Source organism: Cavia porcellus, unplaced genomic scaffold (assembly GCF_034190915.1).
Source record: "Cavia porcellus strain 051 isolate PalLab524CR breed Dunkin Hartley unplaced genomic scaffold, mCavPor4.1 scaffold_16, whole genome shotgun sequence".
Classification (NCBI taxonomy): domain Eukaryota; kingdom Metazoa; phylum Chordata; class Mammalia; order Rodentia; family Caviidae; genus Cavia; species Cavia porcellus.
The window spans coordinates 38083967-38096596 of record NW_026947499.1 but is presented as its reverse complement, the minus strand read 5'-3'; the positions used below and the strand labels follow the sequence as shown (position 1 = coordinate 38096596).

At 42.4% G+C, this 12630-nt stretch overlaps 1 protein-coding gene across 43 annotated transcripts in view; it reads right to left on the bottom strand.

Moving 5' to 3' along the window:
• Rbfox1 (RNA binding fox-1 homolog 1) overlaps positions 1–12630 on the bottom strand; it is a 2027889-nt gene that overhangs the window by 165995 nt on the left and 1849264 nt on the right. Inside the window, exon 1 of one of the 43 annotated variants that reach the window (XM_063226482.1) lies at positions 5869–6117. The exons of 39 other annotated variants lie outside the window; for them this stretch is intronic. In XM_063226482.1, the coding sequence (XP_063082552.1) occupies positions 5869–5901 (33 nt within the window). In that variant the 5' untranslated portion in view covers positions 5902–6117. Of the gene's footprint in view, positions 1–5868; positions 6118–12630 lie in introns of those variants that run through there. 3 more of the 43 variants (XM_063226480.1, XM_063226474.1, XM_063226479.1) reach the window with 3 other exon arrangements.

Genomic DNA, 12630 nt, shown 5'->3' with positions numbered 1-12630 from the left:
ATGTGACTTTAGCCCTGCTGTAATGATAAGAGGGCAAAGATGTCAGAACAGTTCACATCTCCTAAGTAGCTGCCACCGACAGTCCAGAGCTAATTCTGCTAAGGAACCTTGATCTGCAGCATAAACATGTTGATGGGGGCAGGCACACTGTTTAGAGAGGACTCTTAATTAGAATGTTAAAGGGGACAATGCCGAGAACTGAGCATCAAATGAGTTTAAAACCTTTTACAAAGTAAAAAAAAAAAAAAAAAAAAAAAAAATTCCTATCAGGCTCCTTCCACTTCCAGACTGATTTTTGCAAACCTGGGCACTACTGGAGGCAAAGGAGACATACGTGCCCCTTTCTAATACTTTCCTGTGGCATCTGAGGAGGCAGGGAGCCTGCCTGTGCTGAGGCTGAGTTGTTGCACACAAACAACAAACCCATCACTCCTTGGGACTCACAAAGGACTTCACTATCATTGCAGCTCAGCCTCTATACCTGCTTCATCCAAGCCAGCACCCTGGATTCTGCGGGAGGGACAGTCCCACTCAGCCTGCGAGGTGCACAGGTGATGGAACCCAGCCCTTGGTTACTGCTAAATGTTATCACATGACTGTCTCCTAGCCATCAGAAGGTTCTACTGCTGTAGCCTCGGGGATTCCAGTTCTTGATCACTTATTTAGTGAGCCTTTGGTGAGTTAGGCCCACATGACAACTCCTAGTTCCCCTGAGATTTTGCTTCAGGTTTTGGAAAAAAGTTTTCTTTCCACTGTGATTGGCAGCTATGAAAATAATGTAAGCCTGGAACTTCCAAGAAATGCCTAAAGTAAAGGATCTCCCTACAGGTGAGACCACAAACAGGTGGATGGGATGGAGGACCTGAAGGACAGAGCACATCATCTGAAGTCTTGAATACAGCTGTACCAAATTAGTACCATCCCTATCTGCTTTAGTTACACAAGTGAGCAAATGTCCTATTTTTCAACAACTTTGTTGACATATAATTAACATAAAGTTGTATATATTTAAAATGCATAACTTGATGTTTTGATGTATGTATACATTGTTAAAAGATCACCACATCTTGGCTAGTTAACTTATCTCTCACCTCTACATAGTTACTGTGTGTGTGTGTGTGTGTGTGTGTGTGTGTGTGTGGTGTGGTGAGGTGAGAAGATGTATTTTAAGATGTATCCTCTTAGCACATTTCAAGTACAAAATATGGTATTTTTAACTGTAGTCTTCAAGCTGTATATTAGCTCTCCAAAACTTACTCATATTGCATAACTGAAATATTTTATTCTTTGTCTTCTTTTGTTTAAACTAATTTTTCTATTACCTACAGCCCAAAGGATTTTGATTAATTTTTTAAAAATCCTCTTTTGTTTCATAACTAAACTACAAACTTTTTCTATCCCTAGGCTACCCAAAGAATATGTTCTTATATACAGAAATCCCAGACTGAACCCACTCTCTCCGTAGCTAACTAGAAGCCCCAGACACATGGGGGTCTTGAAACAAGTTTCCAGGGGAATTCTCTGAGCAAGAGCTGGCTTCAGTCCAGGTGAATTTTGTCCTCTGTGATCTCTGAATGGTTTCTCTCTAAAGGGAAAAATAAGACTTGTGAAAGCTCCAGATTTGGGAGCCTGGGGGAACATGGAATGACACACTGGGGACATGAAGCCCAAGGTGACCCTCCTCCTCCTTCAGGAACAACACTTTCACCAGGATGCATATGACAAGGTGGCCTTTTGTCACTGCAGGAAAATCTGGGGAAGGATGGAGTAACCTCATCAGTGCCTGCCCAAAAGGAAGGGCTCCTGCTGGGATACAAGCACAGAGACAGATCTACCTGTCTGTCCTCTTGAAGACATTTTCAGCGCTGGAGAAGAAGAGGTCCATCCTGTTGGCACCACATCTTCACACTCTTTGTCCTTCTCTGCTTGGAAAGCCTGCCTGTGCCCTTGCCTGTGGATTGCTTCTTCCTCAGGTCCCAGATCAAGAACTCTGTCCTCCAGCTAGCCTTCCTTGACACCGAGATCCCAGGTTCACTGCCTTTTGCTCCCACTCCCACACAGCTTGTGGCCACATCTCAAATGTCTCATGCACTGCTACCATCCATCTCCTTGCCTGTGACTCAAGGATAAGACACTGTTCCACCTCTGAGTTTCAGTAGCAGGCTAGCTGCAAAACTGAAAGCAGGAAGGCTTATAAATGTACTCTTGAAAAATGAACTGTGAGCTCTTGCAACTGAAGCTGGCAGCAGGAAAAACGGGATGAGCACTTGGCAAATCTGGCCCACTGCTTGTTTTTGCAAATAAAGTTTTATTGGGACACAACCATACCTATTTGTTTGTATACTCTCTCTATTTTATGCTACAGTGGCATTGTTGAACAGTTGTGACAGAGACAACATGGTCCACAAAGCCTAACTTTTGCTCTCTGGATCTATGCAAAAAAAAAAAAAAAAAAAAGTTTTCCAATGGCTATGGTAAAATATTGCTAGGTAAGGGGTCACCAGCTAAGAAACCATTGTAGCATAGTCTGGTAGAGCATAAAGCTAACAGTAAAGCAGGAAGAGACAGAAAGGGGAGGTAGGTTATCTTAATGAAGGATGGATGAGCTCAGTCTTGGAGAACAGCAATATTTAGGATGATATAGAGTGAGCCAGAATTTTGCCTGGAATCTTCTTTCCATCACCAGATATCCGATTTTGATCCCACATGCACAGATACACACAGGCTGCACACTCAGTGGAAGCAGGCTTGGGACAAGGCCCACCCCCTGGTCTCAGGATTCTATGCTCCCTTTGAAAGGCAGCCCCTTCTTGTTGCTATTCACAAGAGCAGCAGAGTGACACAGGAAGATGCCAGGCATTGTTGTTTTACTTTAGTACACTGAGGTGTTTTGTTTGTTCTGTTTTTTGAAGAATTCACGGGTACACTGAGGTACAATCCCAGCCCCTTTTGAATTTTTATTTTGAGACAGGGTCTCACTATGTTGCTGTGCTGCCCCGTGCCCAGACTGGGGTCAACCTTGTAATCCTCCTGTCTTAGCTTCCCAGACAGCAGAGACTACAGCTGTCTGTAGCCACCATACCCAGCTCATCAAGCATTCTTAAACAGGGGTGTCTGCTCCCCAGAGGAGGTTAGGTAATGACAAGAAATACATTTTTTAGCCACAACTGGGGAAGATGTGCTCCTAGCATCCAGCAGGGACAGTTCAGGTATGATGCTGAATAGCCTACCGCACAGGACAGTTCTGCTCCCAGAAAGGATTATCTGTAAGTCCTACATGTTAAACACACCAAGATTCAGAGGCCCTACTTTGAGTGCGTTCCATCTTCAGTCCCACTTAACTTTGTAGTCAAAGATGGTTCAACTCAGAACCAGGAAATAATAGCACGAAGACACAGCCACGGTTGTTCTTAGGAAAATGAGGAGGTGAACCAACATCCATCTTTACTGAGGTCCTAGATATCTCTCATTTGGCAGGAGAAACACATGGTAGAGAGCTGGTTCCCAAATTCTTCTCTATCACACAAAGCATGATACTTTGGTGTTGAAGTCAGGTGAAGGGGTATTTAGTGCAAAGATGCCAGCGGTTCTCTTTTCCAGAGAAAGAAATTAATCCACCCTTGGCCAGAGGTGGGATAGTAATTTGGAAAACCTGTGAACCATCTCAAGTCTGCAGCCTGGCTTCAGAGTCCTTCAATTAACATCTTGATTCCTGAGGCTCAAGACTTCATCCTGTACCTGGAGTTCTCAAACAGATGTTGGTGGGACCCCCTACGGTTACTTATTAACACCAACAGCCCTTCCTGAGAGACCCTAATTAATATTCCCAACATTTGCACTTTAGACTAATTACAGCTAATATTTAATTAAGATCATTGTACTTTCTGTGGAATTATTTTTCACCTTCAAATGACTTCAGAGATCTCTTTCTTCCCTCCCTAGTGATGTTCCTGGATCCTGAGCTTGGCTGAAATATATTTTCTGGAAAAATACATCAAACATTAAGGACACCTTCTCCACTCCAGGTCACAGCAAATACTGCCCATGGGAATAGGCTCCTGGTTGAAAAGTGAAGATAACAGTGACACACAAAATTATTGGGAGCATTCTGGCTAGACATTCCCTCATTTACAGAACTCCTTGCTTTATTCTTCAATGCCAACACCACACTCCAGGCCTTAAGCAAATGGAATGATGGAGAAGCTTGGATGTCTGCAGAGTCAGGGTGCTTCACCTTCCCTGTGGAGGATAATTCTGCTTTTCAAGTGTTCCCCATATCACAAAGCAACTGCTTCCAGAGCTTCTGCAAAACTTAACAGCCAATATTTATCACCAGCACTGTTTTAGGTAATTGCTAAATACACACAAGGGATAGAGTAGGGGGCATGAGGCCAGGCCCTCAGGTATTAATATCTACTATTGCTTGCTGCTCCAAAACTAAGAAGCTTGAAATAAAGGTCTCTGAGAACCTACGAAGAAAAAACTTCCTTGTCCTCATCTGTCAACCTCTCAATCAATTAGAACAACTCAAAAACAGCACAAAGACATGGAACCCATCATTACCCAAGAACCCCAGTGAATAGCTTTCATTCGGCTACTGAGAGCCAAAGGGTTATTAAAATGCAACGGAGTCTGATTCTTTAAAGAAAAAAAGTAGTCACTGCAAATTAAATATTTTAATGAATATGAAATAGACAGAATACTGTTGCTCCTTCGTGTCACACACGGTAATGTGACTACTTAACCTACTGAGGTAGCCTATATTTAATAAAACGCCATGCCTCAGATGCCCAGAGCACTTCCTTGGCCACGAAACTCCTGCACCCTCAATTTTGTCGAGGAAAGCAGGCTCAGGAGATGGAATTGTTTCAGCTGTCCTTTATTTCTCCAGACAACCCCTGTCTCCCATTCACTGCCCCGAGTGGTTTAACAAATAAGTTTTAGAAAACGAGTGAGAGAACAAAAGGCGGCCGCCAGTCAGACTTTGCAAAATATTTTCACTTAAAAATCTAATGCAAACCGCATTTCAGCTGAGAAATACTCTTTCCTTCCGTGGCAGAGCACAAGATGCTCTCTTCTTTTCGGCAGAACTGCCTGGCTTTCACTGAAGAGAAAACGCGCCTATTTTCATAGCTACCAAGGTGGACTTGAAAATAATCAAGCCTTTTTCTGCAGGCATGCCTGCGCGTACGCGTGCTGATGAGTTTCCCCCAGCTTTAATAGTGAAACTTCTTGAGTGCCCTTCCTCCTTTTTCGTCCCTAGCATGTATTGTCCCCGGTCTGTTTCTGGCTCTAAAGGACCTCTCCTGTACTAAACACAAGCTTTAGAATGAAGAAATGTAGCGGAATTGTCAAGATCTAATAAGCTCCCTGATTGGGTCTGTCCACCGCGCGGAAGCAAGCGCGGACTCCCGCAGGGCAGCCCCCTCCCCCAACGACGCGCAGGCTGGGGAAGCTGTCCGTTCCCGGGGGCTGCCTGCAGCTTTCAGTCCTGCTGACAGTTTGTTTTACTTTAGTTTAGTAGCCTGGTCTGATCTACGTCCCTGGCAAAACATCATGCATATCCAGAAAAAGCCTCTCGTCTGAGCAGAAATGTGTTAAACTGCACCATGCCCCCAGGGGCATGGAAACAAAGAAGAAAAAGGCAAAATGACACCATTAACCTGCTGGTTCTAAGACCAGCTCAGTTCCGCTCACAGAGCAGAGACCCTCCCACCCCCACCCTGGAACTCCTCTCCTTTCCCCGGGCGGCGGGATTCAAAGACGGAAACTCTGTATTCCAGAAAGCACAGACTTAATGCCAGGGAACACTTCACCTCATTCAAATCACAACGTCTAGTGAAAAATTAAATAGAAAAAAAGAATTACCTGCGGCACCATCCTGCATCCTTTCTCCTCCATAAACTCAGCAGCTGTTCTAGTCCCACGCCACAGAGCATCTGCCCAGACCAAGCCTCGATTAGGAGCGAGGGTGTGCGCGCTGGGCCATGTGCGGATGATCCGGGTATTGGAGGCAGGGGAGCTGAGGCCGCCTGGCTGACCTCCCCCTCAACATCTGACTGCTCCCAAAACCAACCCCAGATGGGACCTTCTGCGAGGGAGCCCTGGCCCATCAATCACAGCTCGCTCCTCCTCTGACTGCTGCTCTGTTTCAGAGAGCACCACTGAGCAGATGATTATTTAGAGGAGAGAAAACACACGCGCGCATACACACACACACACACACACACACACACACACACACACACACACACACACAGCGCTAGGCTACATTAATAGCTGTTTTTAAAACATTAGAAATGCTATTCTATGCATCGCCTGGAGCGGAATTTTTCATTACTAAACTAAATATATGGTAGGCAAAGTTATAAAATCCACTGGGGAGGGGGAGCTTGCTACTATTTTATTTTATTTTTTTCAGAGAGAGGAGGAATGTGTGGAGGTAGCAAAGGAAGAGACAAGGCTGTGAAGAAAGCACAAAGAGATAAAGAGATGGCCATAGGTAAATTTAAAAACAATGCGCGATCAGAGAGAATAATTTTTTGAACGCTGTGTGGTTAATTGTAAATTGGCCTGCAGATACTGTAACTGATAATTTCATGGAAGACTTTGAAGTCCAGCTCCGCGGTGGACTGGCTGGGTGACCTTAGACAACAATGCCACACTCTGGGCTCTATCTGGCATTTGCTTCTGTTTAATGGAGACAATGAATGAATTCATGGCATCATGATCAGATTAAATATCAGATTGCAACAAAGGAAACACACTCAAGGCCTGGATCCTAGTATACATTAAATAAATGGATGCATAAGTTCTCTTTTGATGAGATAGCAAGGGAAATCCAAAAGCATCTTTGCCCCCATACAATTTAGGGTCAAGTGTGGCAGCAAGGATTCAACAAAAGAACCCACAAATGATGATAAAAAGCCCAGTTATGATACGCACTATGAGGAATATGCATAGAGGTCTTGCTGTCTCTTTTCCTTGAACTTTTATCTCTTCCTAGCTTATTTTTTCTTTCTTTCTCAATGAAAAAAAGATAAAATCCCCTACCAAAAAAAAAAAAAAAAAAAAAAAAAAACCTCCCAAATGAAACCAAGCATCAAGCCAAAAGCAGTCCTTTTATATGAAGCTGTAAATACATTGTTCTTCTTTTATTATTGAAACAACAATAACCAGAGGGAAACAGCAAAACAATTTCAGTCTCTATTTGCTCACGTCTTTCTTGCTCATTGAGAGAGAGGTTTCACAAGTCTCCAGCACTTTCCTGTGGACAGCATCTTATCCAAGAGACTCTGTTATGAAAAGAGAGACCTTGCTTGCCTGCAGGGATTGGATGAGGTTTCGGAAGTGAGTACACTTGTAATTAAACATCATCAGAGAGCAGGAGGTAAGTGGCAAAGAGACTGGCTAGAAGAAGTCAACCTTTATATTGGTCTGTCCTGCAGGACTTAGTTTAGGGAGCTAGGGAGCAGTTGAGTGAATTTTTTTTTTCTTTAATTCCCAGCTCTGTAAAGTTAGAAAGAGAATCTGGATAAACAATATCTGTGGTGTCTGTACATTTTCCTCTCCAGTCATACCCTGGAAATAATTCCAGGGTTACCAGGCAGTTAAGGTTAGACCCTGCAGCTATTTGGGCTCTCTAAAGATAGATGTCAGCTTCTTTCTGAAGCACTGGACACAGAAAATCTAGGCCCTTCCCAGTGAGGTTCCACTCAGCACGTGGGTATAGTGCCATGCTCAAGAATCAAGATTCCCGGTCCTTAGAATAACTCTAAAGCTGAGCTTTTGCCTTTCATCCTAGGAAGCATGAAGGAGACCAAGGTGGACAAATTCCATTGTGAAGATCATCAATATTCAGTGAATGATGATGAAAATACAAAGAAACAACTAAACAAACAAAATCACCTGACTAGAGACTCAGAAACAGCTATGCCAAACATGTCATTCTTTCATCCAGGATACTGATCCTTCACTATCAGTTATTTGAAGTTGTTTTTTGTTGTTGTTGTTGTTGTTGTTGTTGTTAAATCAAGCACCAGGCCTCTGCCTAAGACCAGCATCCCACTCCAGAATCGCAGTGTGTTTTTTAGCCTACACATCTACACATGTGCCTCCTCAGGTTGTAAACTCCACGTAGAAGGTCACAACACCATGCATCTTTAAGTGAAATCAACTATGCCTCACAGGAAAAACAAATAATGTAGTGTTGCTCTGTGAAACTTTTGTATGAGTAAATTGGTTTGCCTTGTTAAATTTATTATGGATTGTGGTAAAAATAAATGAAAGAAAAATAAATAAAGAGTACGGTAGGTAATTTCTAAGATTTTTTAAACATCTTTAACACTGTGACCTAGTATCGAGACAAAATGGGCAAATCAAGAGTACATTCATGGGACTCTCAGCAAGTCATCCAACTACCCTAAACCCCTGTCGATGAGGATGAAGATGATGATAAAAGTAGTGGGGTGACAGTAATGATGACGATAGTGGCACTGATGGTAAGAGATGTTGCTCTGAGTACAAACTATGTACCTCTTGTGTGTTATACAGTAGATAGATGCCCCCCAAAGTGCCATGCACTCATATGTGGGGCTCTGGGAAGAGACTACATCATGTGTACATAATGGATTCGTCCACTGATGTACTTAGCGTAGGTCTGGGTACAGGTTATAGACTTGCTGAAGAGGGAAGTCACCCACCCTGGGTGTAGGTAGCACCAATCCAAAGGCTTGTAACTAGAATGGAATAAAAAGGGAAGGAAGGAAGAAATATTTTCTTCCTCCTGTCTGTCACTCCATGATTGATTCTCCTCTTCCCCACCCCTCTGCCAACCGATAGAAATAAAACTTATACAAATTGTGAGCTAAAATAAACTCTTCCTCATTTAACCTGTGGGTGTTGAGTATTTTGTCCTAGCAATTAGAAAGAAGAACTAAGACAGTATCAGTTATTGGGCTAAGCAGTGAAGAGGCAAAAGCCAAAAACTTTTCCTGCAGGAGTTCATTTAACAAGAACTCAACGTGGCAAATGATGGTATTTACTTATTCTTATGTGTCAACCTTCGGAATTCTTGTTTTGTTTTTTAGTGTGGCAGCACTGGGGATTGAACCCAGGACCTTCATACTACATCCTCAAACCTTTTAATTTTTTTATTTGATTATTCAGTTTTTAAAAGTTTGAGACAGGGTTTTGCCAAGTTTCAGGGTTGCTCAGGCTAGTCTCAGACCTGTGATCTTCCTGCCTCAGTTTCCCAGACTGCAGGGATTACAAGTGTGCATTAGTCTCAGACCTGTGATCTTCCTGCCTCAGTTTCCCAGACTGCAGGGATTACAAGTGTGCATCACCACCTACATCTTTCATTTTTAAAGAGCTGAGGACAAATTCCAATATGACTTTATGGGATGCACAAAGAATTTAGCCTCTAACTATGCTAGCTTATGGGAAAGTCCCTCTTACGTAAAGAACTCTGAAGTTGCCATAATTCACAACAAAGAGTAAAGACAACAATAATCCAAGACATATTTCCTGGCCCCCTGCAGGCAGCTCTGAGAAGACAGAGACCATTTTGAATGGCTGACAACTACCAGCCAGCCATAGGAACACACTTTTATCACATGGGCGTGGGTAGCAGGCTTGTAATGGCATGGGGTGTCTGCTGGCAGAATGCTCCATCCTGACTTCCTATTTGGAGTTAGAAAAGGCAATAGAGAGATGGTTTTTCTCAACTCCATAGAGTTAGTGACAATCAAATACAGCACTTTGTACAAGTCAGGAACCCAGACAGCGTTGCTTAGGAGGAGGTATTTTCAAAGAGACATTTCCTTGTCTCTAAAAAAGTTAGCAGTCTCTGGAACAAGCAGCAGGCAGCTTAGAAAACAGGTTTTCTAATCTTGTTCCTTCTTTTCCCAGGGGCATAGGGGATCCTGTCGTGTCATATGTGTCCTCTTCAAATTTGACACATATCCACATTGCAGTGTCTGTCTGGCTGGACTGTAAACTTTCTGAGAATATGTGCCTCCTCTGTTTGTTTCCCTGTCTGTTTTTAACACCATCACCTCAAGCTTCTCAGGGTCTTAAAGGGACACACACACACACACAGAGTCTAGATGTGTACATTAAAAACTGGCCCCTCAATGCACCCCCCACTCACACTGAGACACTGTTTGCTGCTTATCAGTGGCTCAGGACACTGAGAACAAGGTCAAAACTATCAACTCTTGTTCTGCAAGGTTGAAAAAAAGTGTCCCCATTGCCATCTCTCAACTCAGTACTGCAGGATTTCTCACTGGAAAGTCACACAGCACAGGGTTTACTGGTCTGTATGTGACATAGCTGCTCATGCCTTTCTAGTGTCCTGAAAACAAGGCACAGACGTGGGTGCAGTTGCTACTGAAGACCTTCTCTGACAGTGCTTTCTAGAGTCAGGCAACATCAGGCTCCTCCTATACATTATCCAATTTCATCTGTACGAGTGCTCTATTAATAACCTTCCTTTATCACACCCACTTCACAAAGACAGAGGACTAAGATTTAAAGCTATTAAGTGGCAGATTCAGACTTAAATCCAAGACTTCCTACAGGTTGAGATCCTTTCTGTTATCTATGTTTGACTCTTGTGCCATGGTAATGGCTTATAAGGGTTATGGGAGAAAAACATTTCAATGAGAAACGTTTTTCAGATGTTCTGACAAATGCCCAAAGTATACTAGGCAAAGCTCCAGGTTACCAAAAAGCCATAGGATCTTGTTCCTGCCATTCACCCTGAAATCCAGAGCCCAGGTAGGTTAATATGTTAATGATTTTGTTACCAATAACAGTTTTGAAAATAACAGTAATACATTAGAAAGGTTCTCACCATATGCCTGCCATTGTCCTAAATGCTTCAAAACAATAATCCCTGTAATGCAGAAAAACTCACACCACCACCATCAGCTCCATGATGTAGCCACAAACATTATCTTCGTTTTATAGGCCAGAGGCCCTGAGAGGCTAAGCAAATTATCTGAGGTTATCCCAGCACTGTGTGATAAAATTTGCACCAATTTAACACTAGACCTAATCTCACAGCCATTATGATTTTTAACTTTTTATTTTCCAATAATTATAGTTTCACAGAAGTTTAAAAACTAAAAACATGGAGAAAATCATGTGATAATCTTCTTTCATGTTTACCACAGGGGACTGTCTCTCATAACCATGATATACTGTCAAAATCAGGAAATGGATGCTGGGTGATCAGCACATTAGATGGCTGTGAATATTATGAGAATCGTGGTACAGAAAGTTCAGCCACTCTGGGTACTTTACCATGGATAGCACCCATCATCACCACTGCATCTATCTCTCTGAGCGACAGCCGGGGCTGCCTACCACAGCACAAACATAGTTGTGCAGACAGAAGGACAGATAAACAAATGAGTAAACTGAACCATGCAAATAAACACTGGCAAACACTTCTTTCACAAGGGAGAACACAGGCAAATGTATTTTAAATTATCCAGTAAGGATTCTTTCCTTCTTGGCTTCAGAGGAGGCCTCAATCCTAACCAAAGTTTCACAGTTCATCTCCTTTCACCAGCCCACATTTTCCTGGAGAAAAGGTGAAGAAGGCCTTCCCTGCCACCATCAGGGTAACATCAGTGTCAAACTTACTTTCAAGGTGAATTTAAATGACTCCCATTGCTGCTAATAGTACTACATTTAGTCAAATTCGCAAAAGAAAGAGGATGGATTTTATCACACTGAATAGCTTGCCTGCACCTATCGTGCAGATGGGATTTCAGATAATATTGTTATGCTACCTATGCCATCAAATCCATCCAGAGGATTCTCTCCCAACTTCTATGTGAGAAACAGATAGATTTGGTAGGGAACAACTTTCTTTACAAGAGAAGTGGTCACTATACATACAAGTCAAGCATTCTGGAGAACCAGCAGTTACAGCGTGGATATTGCTAACCAAAGTACTCCACTAAGGATGTCACCAAGACTCTTTCACTGGATTTGGAAAACTCTGAACACTAAGTCACACTATTTAAAATAGACTCATACACTCCCACCTCTGGGGGATGATGTTACAGATAAGAAAATACTCTATCAAAGAGAAAAGTCAACATTGTGGACATAACTCCATGCAAGGTGAGGATGCTATAATCTCTGAACAATTTCTTTTTATCATAAATTATCAAATTTTCTTCCTATCTGGAAATTTTGTGTTCTTCTTCAGCCCCTTTCCAAAGCAAATACCTAAACACTGAATAAATAATCATGTGGCTTTGGGAACCCAGCATATTTAAGACTCGGCAAATACCTGCCACTCTAACACTGTTTATAATGAATTTAAAGAACTAAAATGTTGAGTGTTTTTAATGATTCAGTTTCTTCACAAGGAAAACATAGGCCTCTCATAAGATTATAAGCTCATTAGGGGTACTCGTATGCAAGTTTCACTTTCTCTCTTTGTCTTCTGTAATTCATAATCAAATGTTTGACATGATAACTATCAGTTGTCTGGCATTCATCTGCCTTGTAGAAAGATGTCTGATCTGGTTACCACAACAGGCAAAGATGATAAAGCATGACCTTGTCTTTCATTGTGTGTTGCATAAGTTTTAGCCTCTTATAGTT